The 26,534-nt window shown below is 34.6% G+C and overlaps 1 protein-coding gene across 2 annotated transcripts in view; it reads right to left on the bottom strand.

The window, feature by feature from the left end:
* Positions 1-26,534, bottom strand: part of Brd7-9 (Bromodomain containing 7/9) — a 198,351-nt gene that overhangs the window by 60,779 nt on the left and 111,038 nt on the right. Inside the window, exons 8-9 of one of the 2 annotated variants that reach the window (XM_090392551.1) lie at positions 24,322-24,397; positions 13,787-13,888 (exon numbers count right to left, since the gene is read on the bottom strand). In XM_090392551.1, the coding sequence (XP_090248677.1) occupies positions 13,787-13,888; positions 24,322-24,397 (178 nt within the window). The remainder of the gene's footprint in view (positions 1-13,786; positions 13,889-24,321; positions 24,398-26,534) is intronic. The other variant, XM_090392560.1, reaches the window with a different exon arrangement.

Here is a 26,534-nt window from a genome sequence, read left to right as displayed (position 1 = left end):
GAGATGTGTTTTGCATTATGGGAGATACCAGGATAGAAGTGTTGGTAGCTTGCTCCACCTTTGCTACGAGTTCCTGGTGTTGTACTACTTACCCAGGTAAGATAGTACAACACTATATTCAGTCCTGAAGATATTTTCAGGCGCAAACTTTGTTTGCTCTCACTTGGATAAAGGATTAACTAAATTTATTATAGTCTAACCAAGTGAAAAATAAACTTTCAATTTTAGTATATTGTTTATTTGTCCATTCTAAAATTTTTGCAAAATGCTTATGAAGGACTGGGGAGAAGGGTTATAGGTCTATAATTTCTTGTCAGTTTTATCACCTTTTTTATATAGAAGGTTGATTTCTCCACTTTTCCCATCTTTAGGAGGTTCTTCCTGCTCTTAAACAATGCAGTATGCAATTCTGTTAGTTTTACATGCAAGAGATCTTCCTATTTTTTAAAATTTCGATTAGTATTCCATCAAGTCCATGTTCCTTTTAATTTTTGTAAGTGAATGTTTTACTTCATCTTTGATTACATATTGATTAGTTTTCAGTAACCCTTTATCTATTGTTGGTTATCTATTACTTTCCCCTTATTTCTGTATAATTATTGATAAAATTTGGCTATAATCTCCTATTACCTATAAGATTACCTATATTATTGTTATTATTTCAAATTCTGTTCTTATCATTTTTGTATTGAAAGGTCTTATATGCTCTCTTATCTTTCAGCTTATTCTTCTGCAAAGTTCAGTATATTCTATGTTTTTATACCATGTGCATCCTGTTTCATGCATCTTTTTTCTATTAGGCCTTTAGTTTCCTTTTTTAATTTGTTTATTTTTGTTCTTTTTGAATTCTCAGATAAATTTTCAGAATTCCTTGTTATACTTCGTTAGGATACTGCTAAAATTTAATTTTTGAAATTGGGTCCCTTTTTTAATATCTTTTTTCTAAATTTACTTAAAATTTCCCCTCTCCCCAATATATCTAATATATTCTAGTTTTCTTTTGTATCAGATTTTTCATTTTTCCATGTCTAGGTTTATGGCTATTTTACTTTGAACTTATCTATGATTTTTATGCATATATGGTTTTTATCTGTTAATATATAATCAATTTCATTCTTGTTAGTTCCATTCAGGTGTCTCCAGTTCCATTTTTTGAGGTTTCTTTTTGAAAAACATGTTCATTCTTTTTAGATTTGTTTCTTCTACAAATTCCACTAACATTTATGGTGCCAATACTATTAATTTCTATATATGCTTCATTTGGATTTTTCTTTTTTTCTTTGTATTGAAATCTCCCACCAAAATATTAATATAATGTTTACCTGCTTCTAGACAGAGGATGACGTATTTGTTTATTTATTTAGCATATGGCATAATAAAAAAAGACGCATGACATCAAAATATATAAATAACATATTTGTGCAGACAATCAAAATGAGACAGGTAGTGTACATATACAAATAACAGGTAAAAAAAGTCACTAAAATTTTAAGTCTAGTTCAGCGAGCCATTCAAGAGCCTCAAAAAAAGTCTCTAAGGTCACCAGGGTTTTTTGGTTCTTATGCTACAGTCCTCCACAATGTGCTGGATGGTTTGGTTTATGGCCCCACAGTCACATTGGGGGTGTAGGTGATCTTCTCCACTTGTGTAAGTTGTCTGTGCAGATACCATGTTCTGTGAGTATCCTATTTAAGCTTTTCCATAGATGATGTGAGAGCTCAATTCCCTTTAGGATTTTGATTGGGAAGGATATACTTATGTAAGTCTGTGGCGATTTTTCTTTCCAAGTTTCTATCCATTGCGAACGAATGTTGAAATTGCTATTTACTAATCACTAATCAGCCAGTATTAGTAAAGGCTGTCTGGATTTAAGGTGATTTATACTTATATGTGGGAGGTCTTCAGGCATTGGTAACACGGGATTGCTGTTTATTTCTTTGTACTCTTTTACGAGAGCATCTTGTCTGTGCAATGTTGCTTAAAGTTGGAAGCCAGTAGAGGAGAGTGGATTTGACACAGCCTGTTATTGTCCTCATTGCTGCATTTATTTGCATGTCAATTTTCTTGATATGAGAACTGTTTAGCCACACTGGTGAACAATTTGTGGTGAACTGGTGATGTATTTGGTTATAAATGTGTTCTGCTTCTTCATCTGTGTAGTCACTTGTACTACTCTTAGGATATATGCTTTATTCATAGTATCATATTCTTTTCCATTCATTCCTGAATTTTATCTTTGAAAACTTCTCCAATACCATTACCACCAATCCTGAAGTTGTGACTAAAGTTAAACAGCATAGTCAGAGGCAGTGCTAATTCCTTTGTACATTCTTGTAATACATAAGCTGATATCCGATCTAATCATCTAATCCCATGGCCATATTTGACAACTTCTCCAATTATTATTATTTGACACCACCAGGGAGTCCAAAGACTCATCGAGGGAGAGTGTGCCAACAGCATCGAACGATTGGTCCCCTTCCAACTTACTAACTGCGCTCAAACTTAACCGAGCCATTAGTAGCAGAGGCTCTACCAAAAGGTTGGTCGATTGGTAGAGCCTCTGCTACTATTGGCTCAGTTACGTAAGTTTGAGCGCGGTTAGTAGTTGGAAGGGGACCAATCGGAGGTGTCAAATAATAATAATAATAACCACTAATCCTGAAGTGGCTAAAGTTAAACATCACAGTCAGAGGCAGTGCCAATTCCTTTGTACATTCTTGTAATACATAAGCCGATATCCGATCTAATCATCTAATCCCATGGCCATATTTGACAACTTCTCCAATTATTATTATTTGACACCACCAGGGAGTCCAAAGACTCATCGAGGGAGAGTGTGCCAACAGCATCGAACGATTGGTCCCCTTCCAACTTACTAACTGCGCTCAAACTTAACCGAGCCATTAGTAGCAGAGGCTCTACCAAAAGGTTGGTCGATTGGTAGAGCCTCTGCTACTATTGGCTCAGTTAAGTAAGTTTGAGCGCGGTTAGTAGTTGGAAGGGGACCAATCGGAGGTGTCAAATAATAATAATAATAACCACTAATCCTGAAGTGGCTAAAGTTAAACATCACAGCCAGAGGCGGTGCCAATTCCTTTGTACATTCTTGTAATACATAAGCCGATATCCGATCTGATCATCTAATCCCATGGCCATGTTTGCACTGAGGTTCTGAAATATCCTAAGTACGTTGAATTCATCAATCTCTATTCTCATATCAGTCCCCATCACATCTGTCACTCAATATCTTCAGTGTAAAAGAACTTTGCAAAGTGGTCATTGAGCAACTGAATTATTTTACTTCTGTAATCAACTAACAGCATTCACTTCAAGTTATCCTTCATTTGCCATTCTTTCCTTTACACAGCAAAATAACTCATAGGGATTTCCTCTGGCATGTAAGCTAATTTTCTCTCATAATTTGATTTTGCCTTCCTTACCATCTAAGTTGCCATTCTTGCCTGGGTCTTGTACTGCTTACCTTTCTTCTTATATATCCTTCATATTTTTTTCACCCTTCAGCTCCTGCTTAGCACTATTACCCATCATTTTAACCCTTATTTGAATAAAAATTCCAGATCCAAGACTGCTTTTCCTAATCAGAAGCAAAGTGGTAACTTTAGTTATGGATAAATCCTCTGAGGCTATCACCATGTCCAGCACTCTCAAACTCTCAATCCCTTCCACACATGCAATTTCAAATAATTATCTTCCAGTAGGCAAATATATTTCTCTTTCTTCCCGCCATGTAATCTTTTCCCCTTCTAATCTACGTCTCTATAGCTGGTCCCCACCCCCATAATAATTATCTGACTTGCATCCATTATGCTAATTTGTTCTTGCTCTAATTTATAGCAGCTATATATTTTGTTCTGTTGGCCTCTATTTTATATCCAATTTCCTCAAATGTACTACCCATCTGACTCATGGTGACCTCTTACTCGTTTTGGCCAGAATTCATGTTATCATCACAGTAACCCTCTCTCCTGCTTAATTCCTCTATCCTCCCTGAAAACCCTACACTGCTCAAATTCTATCCCTGTAGCTACATCATCCTCTGTCTCACTAATGCCTATAACTTCTGGCAAGATTGCACCAACCAAAAACTCCTCTCTCTCTTATACCTGATGCTTCTGACATTAGTACATGTAACTCTCATAACGTGGCAGATATGTTCCTATAAAATCAATGTAGTGCAAAACTGTGTTATATGGGACTAACAACTAGTACAAAAAGAGATGTTATATTCCAAAAGATTAAAAAAAAAAATACACCATTTTATTTTTAAAATGATCAGAAACTTAATTTTTATTAAAAATAGTAATAACTGATCATAAAATCTTACAAATTGTAATACACAAAAGTCAGGTAATATACATTCATTTAATTTTTTTCTTCATCATTGCTGCTAAGCACAATCAAATGAGAATGTTTTCTCTGTTACAGATTCATTCACAACAAAAAAAATCATTCTAATACAGTTTTTAAGTACAATGTTTAGTAATATATACCCAAAAAATTTATAAATTATGCAAGGTTTTCTGCAATTCTCTAACAGTGTTAGAGTGAAACATGTTATATAAGTACTGTCTTGTGAGAAAATTGCTGCAATTCTCTGAGTGTTAGAGCAAAACTTTGTTGTTGAGGTACCATGTTATACTGGAGGTTGCCTGTATATATATATATATATATATATATATATATATATATATATATATATAAAATGCAGTATCTTCCTCAGACCCACAACTATTTTACACCTTGTACCGAATACTCTATTCAATTTTGTTACTTGAGAAACTAGATTCTGTTTTTTTTTTTTTTTTTTCCCCACACTCATTCACATCATACTTACCAGTCCCCCCCCCCCCCAATTGTTCTATTTTTCTTGACTTATGTACTTCCATATTCATAGTGAACAATGCATTCTTGAGAATGTTTTCTCTGTTACAAATTGAGATGACTAACAACAAATCCATTTAATTACAATCCACTAGCCTTATATATGTCCTTCTTTCTTTAAATTTCAGTGCAATGGTTCATAAAATTGCACACATACTATTTCTTCTGCATAATCCATGACTAATTTGAATCATAGCCATCCTTCTCAACTCACTCTATCACAGTATAATAGCAGACTTGCAATCTCTATTGTCATCCTTCTTTTATGTTTCTTTCATATAATCTCTCATACCATACTTTTTCATCTAGACATGCTATTAGTGCCTACCAAATAATCAACTCTTATACTCTATTGTTGCAGAAGCTTTTGTGGAGAAACGACATAATAGAAATGTTTTGCTGGTATTCTGTCTCATTAAAGAAACAGATGGGATAGAATAATTTACTGACTACTCAACTAGTTTTGTGAAAATTCTTGTGCTTCACATCATCAGAAAAAATATGCGAATAAACTAAAAACAGATGATATATTTATAGACAGGAATAACAATGGAAATCACACATTTTCTATGAAGTTGTTTGTAGTCTATTGCAAATTACTAGTCACTGCATACATCATCATCATCATCAAATTCCTGCTATGTACCCTCAAGGGGGTGTACAGGATATGATAGTACTACATGAAAAATTTACATCATTATTAATTTCCTATCTACAATTTTCCTCCAAATCAGTCTGTTACTTGTCAAGACTCCAACATTATCAGATCTTATATTTCTATCGTCTAAGGCACTTTGTACCGTATCAATCCACCTATATCTTGGTCTTCCTCTGGGTTGTTTTGCTGCCAACCTGGCAGAGAACACTTGTTTTGCTAATCTTTCCTTGCCCATTCTGTTTAAGTGACCATACCACCTGAGATTAGCTCTGCTGACAATGTCAAGTTCTTTCCTAATATCCTCGTTTTTAATATGATATTGCCATTGATGCCATCTGTTCACGCCTATAATCTTTCTCAGGCCTCTCATATCTGTGGTCTCTAGTCTTTGGTCAAGTGTTTTACTTCTGACCCAGCTCTCAGATCCATAAGTTAAAACTGGTTTGAACACTGTCTTGTATACAGCTAATTTAGTGTTCCGACTAATTTCTCTCTTACTCCATATGAATTTATTCAATTGACTTCCCACCATACCAGCTTTACTGATTCTGTTCTGCATTTCTATATTTAATTTACCATCTTCAGTAAAAATCGTGCCTAAATAGCTGAAATGTTTTACTTGTTCCACAGGTTCTCCATTCACAACACAGTTGACATTTTCAATGATTCTGCCTATTTTCATTGTCTTTGTCTTTTTATTGCCGACCTTCATACCATATCTATTACAACAGCTATTCAATTTAGTCAGAGAATCTTGCAGACTTGTAGCGGATTTATTTAGAAGTATAACATCATCCGCATAAAGCAAAGAGCTGACATTAACATCTCCAATTTTGATATTATGTTTAATACCACTTTCCTTCATAATGTGATCCATATAGATAATGAATAACAGAGGGGATAATGTACATCCTTGTCTCACACCAGATTTAACATTAAACCATCTTCCTGTACTTCCTTCAATTCTAACTGCTGACTTACAACTCAAATAAAGATTAAGTATTGCTTGATATAATGCCCCATTGACACCATATAACTGTAGCATATTGAATAGCTTCTCTTTTGGCACCTTGTCATATGCCTTTTCCAAATCGACAGAACTTAAATATAGATCTTTGTTATATTCCCATGCTTTCTCGACTATTTCTCGTAAAGTGAAGATCTGATCCTGACAGCCTCTATTTGGCCTGAATCCAGCTTGTTCTTCACCAAGCTTTTCTTCCACCATTCTTCTCAACCGTTTCTCAAGTATACTTGCATAGATCTTACCAGGAATACTCAGTAGGGAAATACCTCTGTAATTCTCACATTCAGTCTTATTTCCCTTTTTATAAATGGGTACTATGAGAGCTCTACTCCAATCATCAGGAATTCGTCCCTCTGTCCAGGCCTTCTAAACTATGCAGTGTGCAGCCACTGTAAGACTCTCACACCACCACCATACTTCAGCATTTCTGGTCGAATATCATCTACTCCTGCTGCCTTTCCACATATCAAGCCTTTGATGCCTTTTTCTACTTCAAGTATGGATATGTATTCCTGACTGCATGCCTGGTCAGTGTTTTTTACCACTATGCTGTCATCACTGCTTGTTTCATTTAGAAGTTTTTCAAAGTAATTAATCCATACTTCAAGGATATCTTTTTCTCCTGTTTTCTTGTCACCTTTATCATCTCTAACTCCTTTTACAGCACTCTTTCCTCCATTCCTAAGCTTCTTCAACAACCTCCAGAATATTTTGCCACCTTCTTGATATTTATTTTCTATATTCTTGCCAAAGTCCTCCCATGACTTTTGTTTAGCTAGTTTTACACAGTGTTTAGCATTCTTGCATTTGTCTCTATATTTCTCTAAGAGCACAAGCTGACTTATTTGACAGGAACTTCCAATATTCTTTCTTCTTTTCCTTCACTGCCTCTTTAACTTCCTGTGTCCACCAGGGAGTTCTGATTTTTTTATCCTTACAGACAACCTCACCACATGCCTCTCTGGCAGAATCAATCAATGTTTTCTTCAGAGTTTGCCACCGAATCTCCAAGGTTTGATTCCTGTTCTCAAACTCTTTCATTTTTTCTTCAATAATCTTTGTGTGTCTACAGTTCACATCTGAGAGCTGCTCAACTTTTATTCGCTTTAAAACTTTCTTACATGTTATTCTTTTCAATATGAAATTCAATTTTATCCTACTCAAGACTAAATAGTGATCACTTCCAATTTCAAATCCTCTGTACACTCTGGTGTCCTGCACCGAGGAGAAAACATCACTATCAATGAGACTTTTCTAACATAGTCAATGAGACTTTTCTTATTCCTAGCCTCTTCTCTCCATGTGAATTTGTGCACATTTTTATGTTGGAACATGGTGTTAGTAATAACCAGTCCATGTCCTGAGCAGAAATCCAACAGATATTTGCCATTATTATTAGCTTTGCTCTTTTCTCTAAATTTTCCCAAAATATTTTTGTATGTCTCACAATCATTTCCTACTCTGCTATTTAGATCCCCAACAAGGACCAACTTTTCATTTTTCATTGTGTCAGTGGCTTTTTCTAAAGCTTCAAAAAATTCCTCCACTTCTACCTTAGTAGAACCTTCTGTGGGACCACAGGCACAAATAAGTCTCATTGTCCAGTTCCCCATTCTCATATTTGCCCACATTACTCTACTTGAGACTGACTGCCATTCAAGAAGATTAGCCTCGTATTTTGTGTTGAATACTATGGCTACTCCTTCTTTTCCTTGATTGTCATTGCCTGAATATAACATTTTGTATTTATTGCTCAGAAAGATCTCACCAGTTTTGCTCTTTTTTGTTTCAGTCACCCCTATTACATCGATCTGGTACTTATCTAATTCCTCAGCTAGCTCCATTTCTTTGCCATTCAGGCTTCTTACATTAATAGTACCGATCTTTAACTCTGGTGATGTTGATGTTTTCATCACAAACATCTGGTGATGGTGATGTTTGTTTTCAGATTTGTTCCAGTAGCTGACTTTTCACTGTTCGCCCTGGTTCCCTGGCGAAAACAACGGGGGCCTTGTTTAACTGGGCGACGCCCCAGCCGGCATGAAATTTTGTCATGTTGTACCATCATTTTTAATTTTGGTTTAACCAATAAGAATACAATTTGGTCGGCTAAATCCCAAATTGCCAGCCCATCCTCGTTCGTTCAGTATCCAAGTAGATACCCAACAGGGTGCACCACGAGAAGGTGAGGATTGGACATTGGGTCAGAAGCCCTGGTCGGTTCTCCACATTCCTTTAAAGGCTATGTGGAGGTCTCCTCTCAGTTATACAGCTTTGACCCTTAAGCACATGTTGAATTAGAGAAGACCAGACTTGATGTAAAATCATCCTTTTTTTTTTGTTGCACTGTTGACAATGTTTGATCATTTAATCTGATTTCTTCATTGGAATTAGTTGATTCCTTGAATCAAACCCTTTTCATCCACCTCTCAAAAAATCATGGTGTCTACAAGATAAATTGTATCTGTGGTTTGTGCTACATAGTACAGATAAGCAGTTCAAGAAAGGTTCACCAATCTGAACACATCAAGGACACAGAGTATGAAAGGAAAAACAACTCATGACTGACAGCACACACAATCTATACAAACCAAAATGTTCCATAGATTACAGATTTTTCTCAAGAGCAAAAATCTGACTGCATGTGTTGCCAGTCCTGATCTGTGTTTCCTTTCATTCTCTACATCCTGATGTGTTCAGACTGGAATACCTCTTCCGACCTGTCCACCTGTACTATATAGCAGACCACAGGTAAGTTGATCTTGTAGACTCCAGATTTTTTGAGAGGTGGATGAGGAGGTTTTGAAGGTTTCAGGAGATTATGGATCTTGTTTAGGGGTAGAAGGCAACCTTTATATTTTGTTGACGTAGCAGCCTTTTTATTTTATCTGTGACCAACTGTTTTGTTTTTCATGTTCATGACTGTCTTCTGACTTCCGATAGGAGATGGCACTCAAATTAGAAGATAACTGTCTTAGAAGTTGACATAGAATAATGCTGAGGTATATAAGCTCTTGGTTTCTTTTATCCATATTAGTGGGCATTCTGTTAACTATCGCATAGGGCAGTGGTGGCGAACCTATGGCACGTCCGAGAATTTTGCTGGCACAAAAACGATTTACATATAATATCCTTTTATACCCTTATAAATTATTCCACCTTTTTTTTTTTAATTGTTACAATACGTACAAGTTAAATTTTGTTTAACAGGAGAGAGCAACTATGAAGACATGAATTTGATTGGTGCAGTATTAACAAAAGATCACGCGACCCAAAGACAAATGGAACTGACAATTTTTGAGTTGAAATGCTAATTCTCTTCAACCGAATTCCATAACATCTACAACTGATCATAACAACATTCACTATATATTTCTTAGTTTTAAGACATTCACGATGGATGTCGCTTATCGTTCCGACAGAACTTCTCGTTATCGGCGGGCTCAACTCACACAAAGTTTCAACCCTTGGTTGATTTTTATTGCCTTGTTTGCATTTGAGCTGGAAGGGGAACTCACACAAGCATTATATGGCATATTTCAATTCGTGGTAAAATTTTATTTGAAGTTAGTCTTCGTGATCTGTCATAATGACATCGAGAATTTCAAATGCAATCAAACAAACACTCATTTCGTGTATTTTAAAAATTGGACAATAGTTTTAGTTAGATACTGTGTTTCCGGTGAAAGTGCAATATATGGTTTTGCTTGCCTATACAGCTTAGTTTCTGTGAGAGGGGTACACGTGATTCATTAGTTAGCGCTGTTTTTATTCCAGCTGTGTCTAATTGCACTATTTGTTGAGAAATATATTACACAGACTTCAAAAGACTCTGTACCTTATTCAGGGATACAATAAAACTTTTTTTTCCCTTACATCTACAGTATATAATGGCTGTTGGGGGAGGGTGTGTTGTTTTTTGTGTGGGAGGTATATATGCAAAACCTTTTAATGTCTTTTTTCGTAAAGTGAAATCATGGGTGTCAGTCATATGTGAGGGCAAGTTATATTCGATAAGCATTCCCCGACAAGTCGGTATCCTTCTTCTGCTTCCTCTGCTCTGCTGACTTCTATGGTGAGTTACAATGCATAAATATTTTTATCACTACCATTTTTTTTTTCAAACCAACATCATTAAAATCAATTTAATAATACGATAATCAATTTTATACTGAATAATATTATAAATTTTTGGTGATTAGAATGGGATATGTCAATGAAACTTACCAGAAGTTAATTTAATGATGTTGGCCTGGGGAAACTACAATATTGTAGCATTAGTCCTGTGATTGATAATTAATTTAAATGCGTACTTTTATATTTGTCAACATTCTTAATGATTAATATTCTTTATGATTATGTCATAATTAATTATTAATATAATTATTTACTAAAATAAATAGCCAAAAGGCTTCACATCTGCGATACAAAATTATATAAATTAAGTGAATATTAAATCCAACATTATTTCAAAGCCGACTAAGAAACTATAGATGTTTCGTGCGAAATTTCACCAGAGATCTTATGGGATTACACTTGTCGCCATACTACGAGTTGCCCTAGCCACTAGAGCAACTGGTAGCATGGCGGCGAGTATTCCCGTAAGTTCGCTGGTCAAATTTCCCACAAAAATTCTATAGTTACTGTCGTCGACTTTGAAATAATGTTAGATTTAATATCCACTTAATTTATATAATATTAATGCTTATGTTAGTTTAATGTATGAACTTTAAAAAAAACGGGAATGGTATTTACAAGTTAGTTTATTGGGACTGAGCCCTCTAATACAGTAAGAATAAATAAAAATTCAGTCTTATAGAAAAAGAATTGAGAACGACTGATCCTTAGGATTCCCTGACTTTTCCCTTTTCTAATCACACGTGCGTTCATTATGCATTTCGCACTGCACATCCGCCAGTAGGCAGAAATAAGCAGCGGCAAGTGCATTATTGTTGCGTATGTGCATGTTTTGTTTTTGCTACTATAATTGAGAATTATAAAGAATTTAATTTCGGCATATAATAAAATGTTGATTTTTTTGAAACTATAAAAAATGTATTTGGTTTAAGTTGTGAATTATTTTGTTACAGTTCTACTGAATATGGCTGGTGAAAATAAATGAAAATTATCACGGTCAAGCAGCAGAGAGTTCCAAAGCTGGTAGACTGAAGAGTATGGCATGATTAATAAAGACAATAAAGCAATATGTGTTTTATGTTCTGGGACAGTTGTGTGCAGAATGTCGTCAGTAAAACGGCATTATGAGACAAACCATAAATTGCTCCTTGAGAAAAGCAAGGACGAACAGAAAGAATTTATTGCTAGGGCAATTAAAAATAGGAATATCCAGTCAACAACCCTAATGAAATTTATCGGCAGTTGTTCAAATATAACTGCTGCTAGTTTTTTTTTTTTTGCCTCAAATGTAATTGCCAAACATGGGAAACCTTTTAGTGATGGGGAATATATAAAAGAAGCATGGTTAAAATGCGCACCAGTTCTCTTTGAAGATTTTGAAAACAAGGAAAAAAATATTCAAAGAATAAAATATATGCCTTTGGCTAGAAACACGGTGAAAGATAGAATCATAGAAATGGCTAAAAATATAACTCATCAGCAAAAAAACAGATATAAAATCTTCTGGTTTAATTTCTCTTTGTCTTGATGAGAGTACTGACATAAGTGGATCAGCTCGTTTAGCAATTTTTATTCATTATCGTGTTGGGAATAACATCAAAGAAGAATTAACAAGTTTAACATCATTAGTAACAACAAAAGAAATAGATATTTGCAACGCATTTTAAATGCACTTGCTGAAAGAGATATAGATCCCTCCAAAATTGTACCAGTAACTACTGATGGTGCTCGCAGTATGACTGGAGAGGAAAATTGGTTTGTCAATTTATTTACCAAAACGTATTGGACATTCAGTTCTGGGTTTTCATTGTATTATAGATCAGCAGGTTTTATGCACAAAGGCTAGTTTCAAGCCATTAGAAGATATTATGAGCATTGTAACAAAATTTGTCAAGTTTATATTGGCACACGCTTTAAATAAACAAAAATTTATAGAATTATTAAGTGAGGTAAATTCGGTGTACAATGGTTTACTTATGTACAACGTCCGATGGTACATAATGAGAAAATCATTGAAAAATACAATCAATTAATGAACATCGAATGGCTTTCGAAATTAATGTTTTTTACTGATTTGTGTTTACATTTAAATGAATTAAATGTTAAACTGCAAGGTGTTAACAAGAACAATTATTGTCATGTTTGATTTAATCAAAGCATTCGAAGCTAAATTAGTAATTTTTAATCGTGATGTTATTTCCAATACCTTCCGATATTTTCCTAATACAAAAAAATTCTTTGCAGATCTAGAATCCCATGAAAAAACAGATCAAGTTAAATTGACAAACAAGTTTTCTACAGTTATTCAGTCGATAATCAAAGAATTTTCTTCAAGATTTATGCAGTTCAGGCAATTTGCAGAGACATCAAAATTTATTTTTCATCTGGACACAACATCAACAGATAAACTCAATTTTGGAGATTTTTGAGTGACTGAATTTGGAAGATATAGAAATGCAATTAATCGATTTTCAATCTAGTTCTATATGGAAACAAAAGTTTGTCGATTTGAAAAATTACTTGGAAATAATGGAAAAGGATCGATTATTAGGCACAATTAAAAAGAGTGCAAAAAAGGAAATATTGAGAACTTGGAATGGCATTCCTGAAACCTTTTGTTGTTTAAAAAAACTAGCAATGGCTATATTATCAATTTTCTCCTCTACATATGCTTGTGAGTCATTATTTTTCGAAATGAATTTTATAAAAGACAGTTTAAGAAATAGAATGACTGATGAATCTCGTTCCGCGTGTGTATTACTAAAAGTTACAAAATATGAACCTGATATAAAGCATTTGGCATCTATTGTACAACAGCAAAAATCTCATTAATAAATTGATAATAGGTTGATAGTGATTTGTATACGACAATGTGTATGTCAAATTGGGGGTGTGGTACGTTGACTTCTTTCCAAGCAGTATATATATATATACACAATATGTTGTATAACAGATTGGATATACAATCATACATTCACAGTGCATATCAATAGCAGTTCAGAATATCTGTTAAGTCTAAAAGTAACAAACAAAAAACCAATGCAAAATTATGTGCTTACCGGGTTTTATAATATTCCGCGGATCTTCCTTAAAGCCAGCCATTGCACCAGTACCTTGTGTAAGTTTACCAGCTAACATTTCCAAATTCACTCTTAGTTCTGCTGCATAAATAAAAATTTACAGTAGTAAAAAAATGTTCCATGCAAACATAAAATGCATGCATATTATACAAAAAGTCTATCCAAAAGTCGAAAATTCTGAAAAAACTTTTAAATCTGAAACTAATGTTGCTAACAGTAACTAGGAAAATTTTATACATAAAACATAAGTTCTAAAGGCAAGCAATTTCCTGGTATATATTAACCTCCCTCCTTCCCTGACCATAGTGATCAAATATATCAGCTGCGTTAGGATTTTCCAAAGAGAAAAAATTTGAGCGGCCTTCTTTATTTCATCACTGTATCATCTATTTAACACTTCATCATTAATACCTTAATGTCAAATGGGGAGAAATCAATATATTAGCTGTAACAGAATAACCTCTGAGCAAACTTAAAGAATACCATTTTGCTTTGAATTTCCACTATCAGAAATTGTCTTTAGATAATTTAATGCTGTGTATTACATTGTTTTTTTGTATTCTTTTAGAACATCTGCCAAATTTGCCCAGGAACATTTAGAAAAACAAGAAGAAAACATACAAAAAAGTTCTAGCAAATAAGTTGGCAGATGCCCTAAAATAATACAGAGAAGAATATAAGGGAGCTAAGGTATGTGTAAAATAGCTAAAACAAAACTCACTGGAAGACTTTTGGTAAGAATATAAAAAGATAAATATTAGGAAGGGGACAAAATCTTCTCAAGGCTATGGAGAAAAGTTTAGAAATAAGAGGTGAGAGAGAGTACTGTAAAAGGAATCAAAGATCATAAAGATTACATGAAAACTGCAGACAAGAATATCCTAGATGTCTGGAGTAATTACTCTGAAGGACTTGTTATATTTCCTTCTTTTATGTTCTCCTTTGTTATTTTTGTTCTTATACTACGTGTGTTGTTGTTCGTGGCCCCTTGCTCTAATTCTTTTCCTAAAATTTTTCTCTAAACTTTGTCTATCAAATACTACGTAGGGCCCTTAGATTACCTACTCTCTAACTTGTGTGAGGCATCCCCTTTTTTCTCAGACAAATTTATATACTGTGCCAGATTGAACATAGGTACAGAGTATATCTCAACTAGGGAGGGCTACAGAAATTAGATGCCACTAATGTGGTTACTACTAAATCAGAGGCCACTTGCAGTCGTAGCCCTTCCTTCTTAACTTACTTTGGGTATTCCCACGTGCATATACAGATTAACAGGTTCGTAATTTATACGAGTGGTAAGTCTACATAGTCAGATCATGCACATATGAAACAATGAAACATATTTAATGAACTCATAAGTAATACAATGCACAGACAATATGTAAGCAATACTAAGTTAAAATCAACTAAGGTTTCCCCTCACTCTCTCATACCTTAAATATACAATTTCTCATTACATAGAATGTTTCCCTCAAATGGTTAAAATACTATATACAGTTGATCAGGTGCTCGTTAGACACAAATGCATCTTGTTTCCCTTTTGTATGGGTTAAAACATTGGTTCTTAACAAATTCACGGTTCTCGGACAGTCAGTCTAATGAAATTTAAAATGTTCTATAATCTGCTTAATCTTCAAAGTTCATTTGTTGTTCTGAAACACAAAATTTCTTCCGTTCACAATCATCCTAATGTTTAAGGGACAAAGGAGATGTAAAGTACTTATCTACATTGCACAGGTTTTCGGGGTTCCTTCCGTCCTTCCTTCGTAGTGGAAAACTTCGTTGTTCAAGGTCTGCTGCCACGTGGGAATCACGTGTACTCTTCGAGTCTGGCGCTCGCTTCTTCAGGAATTACATCGGTGCACTTCCTTGCCGATGACCTGCAATTTTATCTGCCGTAGTCTGCTGCAATGCCTTGCTGGGACCTACGGTAGTCAACTCCAGGAACGTAGGAGTTGGACATCGTTGACCACTGAGGAGCACACGGAGAGGAAAACCGGAACAAACAAATAGGGGGGGGGGGGATCCGAACCTGTATTGCTGCATATATTCTCCCTTTCCAGCACCCTCTTTTCGAGTTAGATTTTGCATATTCTGCCCTTCGATTCATCCACTAATGGGTGACCTCATCGCACCACCATACGGGGATTTCCATTTGCGGAAACGCGTGCCTCTAGATATTTTCCACGAACTAACACCCACGAGCGCTTACAAATATTACGGTGGTATTTGAGCGACCTTTGCCCTTTCTTAAGCAGCATACTGATACTCTTGCATGTGTAGTTATAAATTGCTAGTAATTATCTTTACATATACTCTTTGATTATCTTACACCTACAATCTAATTTAGATCTGTCAAAACACATACTAAATATTTCATTCATCTTATTGATCATGATATTAATTCTTCTATGACATGAACTTAATTGCTGAAATGACAAGTATGCTCTCTTAGTGGGGCATATTCTGTTAGAATCTGGATGGGTGACTTCATTGTAAGTGAGGTTGCCCATTTCAGATCTAACAGACTGTTAAAAAAAAACAAGAAGGGACAGAACAGAAGTAAAATATTTCCAAAAGGAATGTAAATTAGAATACATAGTCACTATTTGATGTAGAAAAAGACATCAAAAACCTGAAGTGTGGAAACACAGCTGGAATGATATTCAACCAGAAATACTCAAATATGGAGGTATAAAAGTTTTGCAGTAGCTATAATGCATAATTCAGAAAGCTAAGTCCTGGTCAGAAGGTCAAATTCCAATTAACTGGAGCAGAGCTTTCATAGTACCCATCTATAAAAAAAGAGAATAAAGCTGAATGTGAGAATTGGAGAAGAATTTTGCTACTAAGCATTCCAGGAAAGATTTATGCAAGCATACTTGAAAAGAGGCTGAGAAAAATTTTGAAAGAGAAAGCTGGAGATGAATAGCTGGGTTCAGGTCAAATAGAGGTTGTCAAAATAAAATTTTCATTTTACAACAAATAGTAAAGAAACTGTGGAAATAAAACAAGGATCTGTACTTGGTTTCGTAGATCTGGAAAAGGCATCTGACAAGGTGTCCAGAGAAAACTTCAAAATGCTATAAATATATGTCTGTTAAATGGAACATTAAACACAGAAATACAGTATATTTATATTAATTTAAATTTATACTAACTTAAATTTATATTTAAGCTAGTAAGTTAATAAGCTGTAATTTAGTTAGACTGAGGGAAATACAAGAAGATAGTTTGATGTAAAATCAGCTGTAAGACAAGGATGCACATTATCTCCACTCTTATTCATCATCTACATGGATAACATTATGAAAGAAAGGGGCATTAAACCTAATATTAGAATGGGGATATCAAACTTAGCTCTTCGCTTTATGCATATGATGTACTCTTAAACACAAGTAGTGCAAATCTCCAGTACTGTCTAACTAAACTGAATAAAATAGCTGTAACAAATTGTGGCATGAAAATCATCAATAAAAAAGACCAAAACTATGAAAATAGGCAGGAACATACAAAACTTCAGCTGCATTCTCAATGGAAAACTTGTAAAACAACAGTAAAAGATTTCAGATATACAGACAGTGCTTTCAGTGAAGATGGCAATTAAATTTGAGAATAGACAACATAATAAGCAAAGTTGGCATGGTGGGAAGTCAGATATATAAATTTATATGCTGTAAAAAAAGAATGATCAAACCAATTACGTTAAAAATCTGAGAGTTGGGTTAGAAATAAAGCACTTCTTAATCAAAGATTAAAGACCAAAGATATGAGCATTCTGAGAAAAATTAAGGGCCTGAACAGATGGTACCAATGACAGAATCATATTAAAAATTAAGACATGAAGAAGGAAGCCGACATTGTTTGCATTCAAGAATATGTGAGCATGGCTAATCTTGGAAGACTGAAAGAATAAATACAACACAAGAGTGTTAAACAAGTAATAGACTAATTTGGAGGAAATGTAAATTTAATTGTGTAGTACTATTATAGAAGTCTGAACACCACTTGAGAGTACACATCAGAAAATTGATGATGATTGCATTACATTTATTTTGTTACTTCACAAGAAATTTAAAAATGAATTTCACATTAATGAAAATAAATAAATTACATTATTTTGAAAGGTGACCTTCAAATCACTTTTAGCAATGAATTTATTTATTACTGATAATAGTAAGCCATCTGTTATTCTTCAGACGAGTGACATAAAACAAGATTATTTTACATCATGAAAATTATGGAAACAACTACATTTGAGAGTAAAACTTTAGTTTAATATAAACCAAAATAAACACTCGAATATACACATATATATAAAGAAACAAGTTGCACTACAATCTACATGGTATGCTAAAGTTACTGATCAACCATTAAAACTATTGGCCTGACCTCTGGAGAGAAAAAAAAAAAAATCTCACTACCTCAAATCCTGTTATTATTATTATCTATTAGGTTACAAAATTAAATTAAGCTGAGAGTAACATTTTCACACAGAAATATGATAAAAAAATAAATAAATTACTTATATAAGTATACATATAAATTGCAACAAACTGGTATGGATAGGGGCCAATAAAAGCTGAATTGCTTAGAGTCCTAAAGTCAGGGTTTGGTGAAAAACTAAGTGATGCTGAATGTGTGTACCATCCAAATTCTTGGGATTTTTATGCCACCATTATTGTTAATATTAGGGTGGTTAATCAAAATTTCACAGGCCTCTTTAAATTTCTGTTCATACTAAGTTTTTGTATGACGTGAAGAACGTGATCTGAGAGGCCTGATTCTCCAAAATCGTCAAATTTAATGTGCCATTTGTGTTCTTTTCTTTTTTCACAGATAGGGATTGTATGTCCAGTTTTCCCAATATATGGTAAGTTACAAGTGCAACAAATGCAATAAACTACAGGATGTGCCAATGTGGGGAGAGGATCCTTAGAAGGGTTGAATATGCTTTTTAATTTTAAAGGTGGTTTAAAAGTGGCATTAAGATTATAATGGTGTAAGATTCTATTAATTTGTTCTGATAACCTTTTAATGTATGGGACAGCTATGGTTTTACTGTAATCTATATTATTTTTTGGTGAAGTTTTATGAAGAACTTTATTAATAGTATTTTTGCTATAGCCATTATTTATAAATGTATTGCTAATCATTTTTAATTCTTGTTTAAGAGCTTGTTCATTAGAGCAAATTGTTATAGCTCTGTTTTTTAAGGGTGTTTATGATGACTCCAAATTTTTGCAAAGGGTGGTGATATGAGTTAACGTGTATACTGGCCAGTATGTGTAGGCTTGCAGTAAACAGTGAAGGATAGACTGCCTGAGGGAAGATGTGTGACCAGTGTATCCAGGAAAGGGAGCGAGTTCTGATTTTCAATTTCAGTAGTAAATTGAAATTGAAACTGTTCAGGTGGCTAAGGAATGTGTATGTAGCAATCATACAAAAACAGAACTAGCAGAAATCAAGATATAATTATAACAAAATTGGACAAAGGTAATGCCACGGTCATCCTTGACAGATCAACTTATATTCATGAGGTGAATCAAGTAGTCTCTGATAACAGCATCTATCAGCTTGTGAACTATAATCTGACTGACAGGATAAAGAAAAAAACAGTGGAATTACTTAAGTCTGTGACTTCTTGGCTGGCAGACACTGTTAAAAAACTAATACTCCATTATGCCCATTCTCTCAGAATACATGGTATTCCCAAGGTACACAAACATAATGTTCTGCTTCAGCCGATAGTTGAGGGAATAGACAGCCCTAATCATGTGCTTTTTACAAATGTCCCAATCAGTGATACAATTCTTTTCTTATAGAACAAATTTCCACTCGATATTATGGTTCTCTTTGTCCACATACTACATTCCGGTTACTTCATGTGGCAAAATAAATTTTAACTACAAAAAGAAGGTACGGCTGTGGGCTCACCATTACCCCCCCCCCAATTACTAACTTTTATATGGAAGCGTTTGAGCAATGTGCTCTTGATTCCTTTACTCTAAAACCTACAGTCTGGCTTAGATACGTTGATGAAGTTTTCGTTATCTGGCTGGCCGCCAAACATTAAACACATTCCTTAGCCACCTGAACAACATGGGCGCATACAATTTACTATTGAAATTGAAAATCAGAACTCGCTCCCTCTCCTGGATACACTAGTCATGTCTTCCCTCAGGCAGTCGATCCTTCACTGTTTACTGCAAGCCTACACATACTGGCCAATATACACATGCTAACTCATATCACCACCCTTCACAAAAATTTGGAGTCATAAACACCCTCAAAAACAGAGCTATAACAATTTGCACTAATGAACAAGCTCTTAAACAAGAATTAAAAATGACTAGCAATACATTTATAAATAATGGCTATAGCAAAAAAGCCATTATTTTTGCTATAGCCATTAATAAAGTTCTTCATAAAACTTCACCAAAAAATAATATAGATTACAGTAAAACCATAGCTATCCCATACATTAAAAGGTTATCAGAACAAATTAATAGAATCTTACACCATTATAATCTTAATGCCACTTTTAAACCACCTTTAAAATTAAAAAACATATTCAACTCTTCTAAGGATCCTCTCCCCACATTGGCACATCCTGTAGTTTATTGCATCTGTTGCACTTGTAACTTACCATATATTGGGAAAACTGGACATATAATCCCTATCTGTAAAAAAGAACACAAACGACACATTAAATTTAATGATTTTGGAGAATCAGACCTCTCAGATCATGCTCTTAACACCCTACATCAAATTGATTGGAAAAGTACTTGTTCTTTACATCATACAAAAGCTTGGTATGAACAAAAATTTAAAGAAGTCTGTAAAATTTTGATTAACCACCTTAATCTTAACGATAATGGTGGCATAAAAATCCCAAGAATTTGAATGGCACACATTCAGCTCACTTAGTTTTCCAGCAAACCCTGATTTAGGACTCTAAACAATTTTTCAACTTTTATTGGCCACTATCCATACCATTAATACCTTAAATACGTTGATATTGTAGATACGTTGACGACGTTTTCGTTATCTGGCCACATGGCCGCCAAACATTAAACCATTCCTTAGCCAGCTGAACAACATTGGCGCATACAATTTTTCAGCTTTTATTGGCCACTATCCATACCAGTTTGTTGTATATTTATATACTTATATAAATATAATACATATTTATATAAGTAATTTATTTATTATTTTTCTGTGCAAACATGTTAATCTTAGTTTAATTTAATTTTGTAACCTAATAGATAATAATAATAACAAGACTCTAGCTTTGATGTAAGTTTTTTTTTTTTTTTTTTTTTTTTTAAACCAGAGGTCAGGCCAATAATTTTAATGGTTGATCAGTAACTTTAGCACATGTAGATTGTAGTGCAGCTTGTTTCTATGTATATATGTGTATACTCCAGATTTCTATGACCTTAACGTGAAGGTCGAAACGTCAAGTGTTTATTTTGGTTTATATTAAATTAAAATTTTACTCTAACACCATAGTTGTTTCCATAATTTTCATGATGTATTCTGATCACTGTGTAAGCATGAAAGACGAGATTATTTTATAAGTTCCAATATTTTACTGAAAACCTGGGGGGGGGGGGATTTCAGCACTATTTTCAAATGTTTGTGTAAAAAATCATCATCAACAACAAATCCCTGTTGAGTGGACTCAATAAATACAGAATATAGTACTGAATCAGTTTACATTATCACTCACTGTCTATTTACAATTTTCTACCAATTTAGTCTAAAGCACTTTAGCTGCATCAAATCATCTACTTCTCGGCCTTCCTCCGAGTTATTTTCCTGCCATTTTACCAAACAAACATGTGTCTTACTAAACTTTTTCTCTCCATTTGTTTAAGTGAAGAAATTACCTGAGACAAACTATTTTTGATTATTCTGTTGTCCATTTCCACATTTAATTTGTCCTCTTCACTAAACACTGTGCCTAAACAGTGAAATATTTTTACTTGCTCTTCAAATGCACTCTCAGTAAAGCCAGATTTTGTGACATATTTTGAATTCAATCTAAGAATGGTGTTCTGAAATATGTTTAATGATGACATCTCCTGTTTGTCCAAACTAGGACATGTATGGACAAACATGTCCTAGTTTGACATGTTTGTCCAAACATGACATAAATTGTGACAACAAGAATCTGATATATTCCAGGGAGCAAAAACAGATGTGCTTCATCTCTTGAAGAAGATAACAAAGTAATGTAGCTGCCAGGCTTAAACGTGGCTGTAAGATGTAATTTCTTTAGGACATAACATGTTCAGAGGTGCCTCTAACTTATAAAATTCATCTCCTCTTGTATAATTAGGAGAAAAAGTAGAACCCTCACAAGATTACTTTCCCTAAGTACCAAGAAACTCCTTATGGTTTATACTCCTTGCTCTTTCAAATCCAATCTGGAACACCAAACAGGTCTCACTCAGATATTACTCCTCCAGAAAAGGTTTATGTATGGTTAGTGTATTCCTGACTGATGTTACATGAAGGAGTTGTTCTGAATGTTTTTTGGATGTCCTTAATAAATTTTCTCTTTGGATTTTGGAAATTCTGTCAACCTTTCTAAACAAGAATAAAGAAAAGTGACATTTCTTAACAGGATCTTCACATGACGTGTGGACAGACTTGTGTTCGTCAAACATGTTGTTTATTTTTTAACGGTATATATTAGAACACAGAAACTAAGTAAATAATTAATTTATTAACTTATTGCTGATATTTCTATCACTATGGTAAGTCGGGCCTAGCAGACCATGCTCTGGATACCCCTGCACACAGGATCAACTGGAAAAACACAAAAGTACTACACAGAAGCTCTTACAATCTTAGAGGTGACAGAAGCCCTGAAACATACTCCAAATCTCAACAAATATGGCTGTATTAACTTGCCTAAGATCTGGAAGACAGTCATCTTAAGAATAAACTAGTACCTTTTTTTTTAGGACTCTAGTCTGATGTGATAGCTACAATTTTTTTTTTTTTTTTTTCAGGATAGAGGGCACCAAAAATCAGGACTCTAGTCTTTGTATTGCTGCTACAATTTTGGTTAACTAATCCGTTGATTACACCGTGTTGTTATAGTCTTGCGTAGTGTGACAAACTGTGTTTTTGTGCTCTGAAGATGCTGGTTATAACACCAGCGAAATATCAGCAATAAGTTAATAAATTAATTATTTACTTAGTTTCTGTGTTCTAATATATACCGTTAAAAAATAAACAACAGGATCTTCACATGGTGAATGCATTATGATGAAAAATGCTTATTGCTAATCATCTCAGATGTTTCCTGTTTTTATTCTTGTTGTTTGATGAGTGAATCATTTTTTTAACCTGGTTGCATTCATGTCAGGTTTCCATGATAAATCTAAGAACACAGAATTTACACTCAAAGGACAGGAGGATTGAGCATCAGAGCTCTCCATCTATCATGGAGCCAAAACATGAACACCATTATCCAGCAAGCAATGACTGTGCACATATGAAATGCCAGCCAATACAACCAAGATGCCATGGCAAAACAACAGCAAGCCTTGGACCATGTCCCTTACCAAGGGGAAAGGAGACATGGTGAACCTACTGAATATAATAATTCTGGCCAGGCCATCCAGATTTACCCATTTTGCTGAAGAAGCAAATACATACCACCAGGATTCCTTCCCTTTCCAGACATCCATGGGCTACAGCATACAACAAATTAAAAAAGACTTCAGAACTAGCAAAATATACTAGAAGAAAAAGTGGATAGTTCTAGTCCACTGGGTACCATGGGTAGTTCTCTCCACCAGAAACATGTATCTTGCATGAAAAGACAGTTGCAGTGAGCACTATCTTTTGTATTTCCATAATGTAAAAGACAGACAAGGAATACATTAATTAGCTGTTTAAGAATCTCAGAGAACTGATATGATGTTCTCTGAGAATCACCTACTTAACTTTTAATCAGCATCTTCATAGTTTATGAAGTTGTTGGAAGTAGAGGTCATGACTAATTTTGGACCTTTTTTTTTAAACCAATTTAACAAGTTAGTTGTGCATGGATGTCCCATCATACACAGCTATCATCTTCTTGAATTGTGAACACAGTGCCTTTCATTAAAAACTGGCCATGATGAGATATGACGTCCTCTAGAATGTCCTTTTAAATATACCTTTAATACGATATTACTCTGAAATTTAACATGAGAATAAGTAGCACAAAAATGACATTCAGATTCATTGCTGACTAGAATAGATTAGAACTGAAAATAACTCATACTTCAGACAAGTACTGATTGATAAAAATAAAAAAAAATAAATAATAAATAAGGTTTCATAATAAAATTTTTTCTTTGAGTTCTTTGAGCTCCAGAATCAGGATTATTGAAACACTCTGATACCATCTGTTAATAAAAGATAAATAAGAAAAAACACTTTGATTTTGACCCCCCAGAAGGTTAAAGGCTGTCATTTCTTAAACAACAAATGTGCTATCTTACCCTTATTAGGACCAGAACTTGGATGAACTATAGCCAAAGTTGTACTTCCATCATCACGTTGTCGAAGAAATCCAAACTAGAATAAAAGAAAATTCTAGTATAAATCTGTGTTAACATTTGCAATAAATTTTCCAAAGACATATTTAATCACAGGGTGCTTAAGGGTCAAAGCTGTATAACTGAGAGGAGACCTAAACATAGGCTTTAAAGGAATGCGGAGAACCGACCATGGCTTCTGACCTAATGTATAATCCTCACCTTCTCGTGGCGCACCCTGTTGGGTACCTACTTGGATACTGAACGAATGAGGATGGGCTGGCAATTTGGGATTTAGCCGACCAAATTGTATTCTTATTGGTTAAACCAAAATAAAAAATGATGGTACAACATGACAAAATTTCATCCCGGCTGGGGCATTGCCTGGTTAAACAATGCCCCCATTGTTTTTGCCAGGAAACTAGGGCGAACAGCGAGAAGTCAGCTACTGGAACAAATCTGAAAACAAACCCCAGCTCAACATCACCAGAGTTAAAGATCGGTAATATTAATGTAAGAAGTCTGAATGGCAAAGAAATGGAGCTACCTGAGGAATTAGATAAGTACCAGATCGACATAATAGGGGTGACTGAAACAAAAAAGAGCAAAACTGGTGAGATCTTTCTGAGCAATAAAAAAAAAAGTTATACTCAGGCAATGACAATCAAAGAAAAGCAGGAGTAACCATTGTATTCAACACAAAATACGAGACTAATCTTGAATGGCAGTCAGTCTCAAGTAGAGCAATATGGGCAAATATGAGAATGGGGAACTGGACAATGAAACTTATTTGTGCCTATGGTGCCACAGAAGGTTCTACTAAGGTAGAAGTGGAGGAATTTTTTAGGGCTTTAGAAAAAGCAAATGACACAATGAAAAAGGAAAAGTTGGTCCTTGTTGGGGATCTAAATAGCAGAGTATGAAATGATTGTGAGACATCTATGTTATTGTTGATAGTGATGTTTTCTCCCTGGTGCAGGACACCAGAGTGTACAGAGGATTTGAAATTGGAAGTGATCACTATTTAGTCTTGAGCAGGATAAAATTGAATTTCATATTGAAAAGAATAATATGTAAGAAAGTTTTAAAGTGAATAAAAGTTGGGCAGCTCTCAGATGTGAACTGTAGACTAAAATACACAAAATGAAAGAGTTTGAGAACAGGAATCAAACATTGGAGATTCAGTGGCAAGCCTTGAAGAAAGCCCTGATTGATTCAGCTAGAGAGGCATGTGGTGAAATTGTCTGCAAGGATAGAAAAATTAGAACTCCATGGTGGACACAGGAAGTTAAAGAGGCAGTGAAGGAAAAGAAGAAAGCAAATCAAAAGTTCGTTCCTGGCAAATAAGTCAGCTTGTGCTCTTAGAGAATACAGAGACAAATGCAAGAATGCTAAACACTGTGTAAAACTAGCTAAACAAAAGTCATGGGAGGACTTTAGAAGAACATAGAAAATAAATATTAAGAAGCTGGCAAAATATTCTGGAGGTTGTTGAAGAAGCTTAGGAATGAGGAAAGAGTTCTGTAAAAGGAGTTAGAGATGATAAAGGTGACATGAAAATGGGAGAAAAAGATATCCTTGAAGTATGGAGTAATTACTTTGAAAAACTGCTAAATGAAACAAGCAGTGATGACAGCACAGTGGTAAAACACTGACCAGGCATGCGGTCAGGAATACATATCCATACTTGAAGTAGAAAAAGCCATCAAAGGCCTGAAATGTGGAAAGGCGGCAGGAGTAGATGATATTCAACCAGAAATGCTGAAGTACGGTTTTATAAGTCTTACAGTTGCTGCACTGCATAGTTCAGAAAGCCTGGACAGAGGGACGAATTCCCGATGATTGCAGTAGAGCTCTCATAGAACCCATATATAAAAAGGGAAATAAAACAATGTAAGAATTACAGAGGTATTTCCCTACTGAGTGTTCCTGGCAAGATCTATGCAAGTATACTTGAGAAACGGTTGAGAAGAATTGTGGAAGAAAAGCTTGGTGAAGAACAAGCTGGATTCAGGCCAAATAGAGGCTGTCAGGATCAGATCTTCACTTTACGACAAATAGTCGAGAAAGCATGGGAATATAACAAAGATCTATATTTAAGTTTTGTTGATCTGGAAAAGGCATATGACAAGGTGCCAAGAGAGAGAGAGACGCTATTCAATATGCTACAGTTATAT

The sequence above is a fragment of the Typopeltis vanoorti genome, chromosome 1 (genome assembly GCF_054136105.1).
Source record: "Typopeltis vanoorti isolate ZY-2024b chromosome 1, IOZ_Tvanoo_1.0, whole genome shotgun sequence".
In the NCBI taxonomy this organism is placed as follows: Eukaryota; Metazoa; Arthropoda; class Arachnida; order Uropygi; family Thelyphonidae; genus Typopeltis; species Typopeltis vanoorti.
The sequence above is the reverse complement of the archived record's forward strand: the minus strand, read 5'-3'. Positions and strand labels throughout refer to the sequence as shown.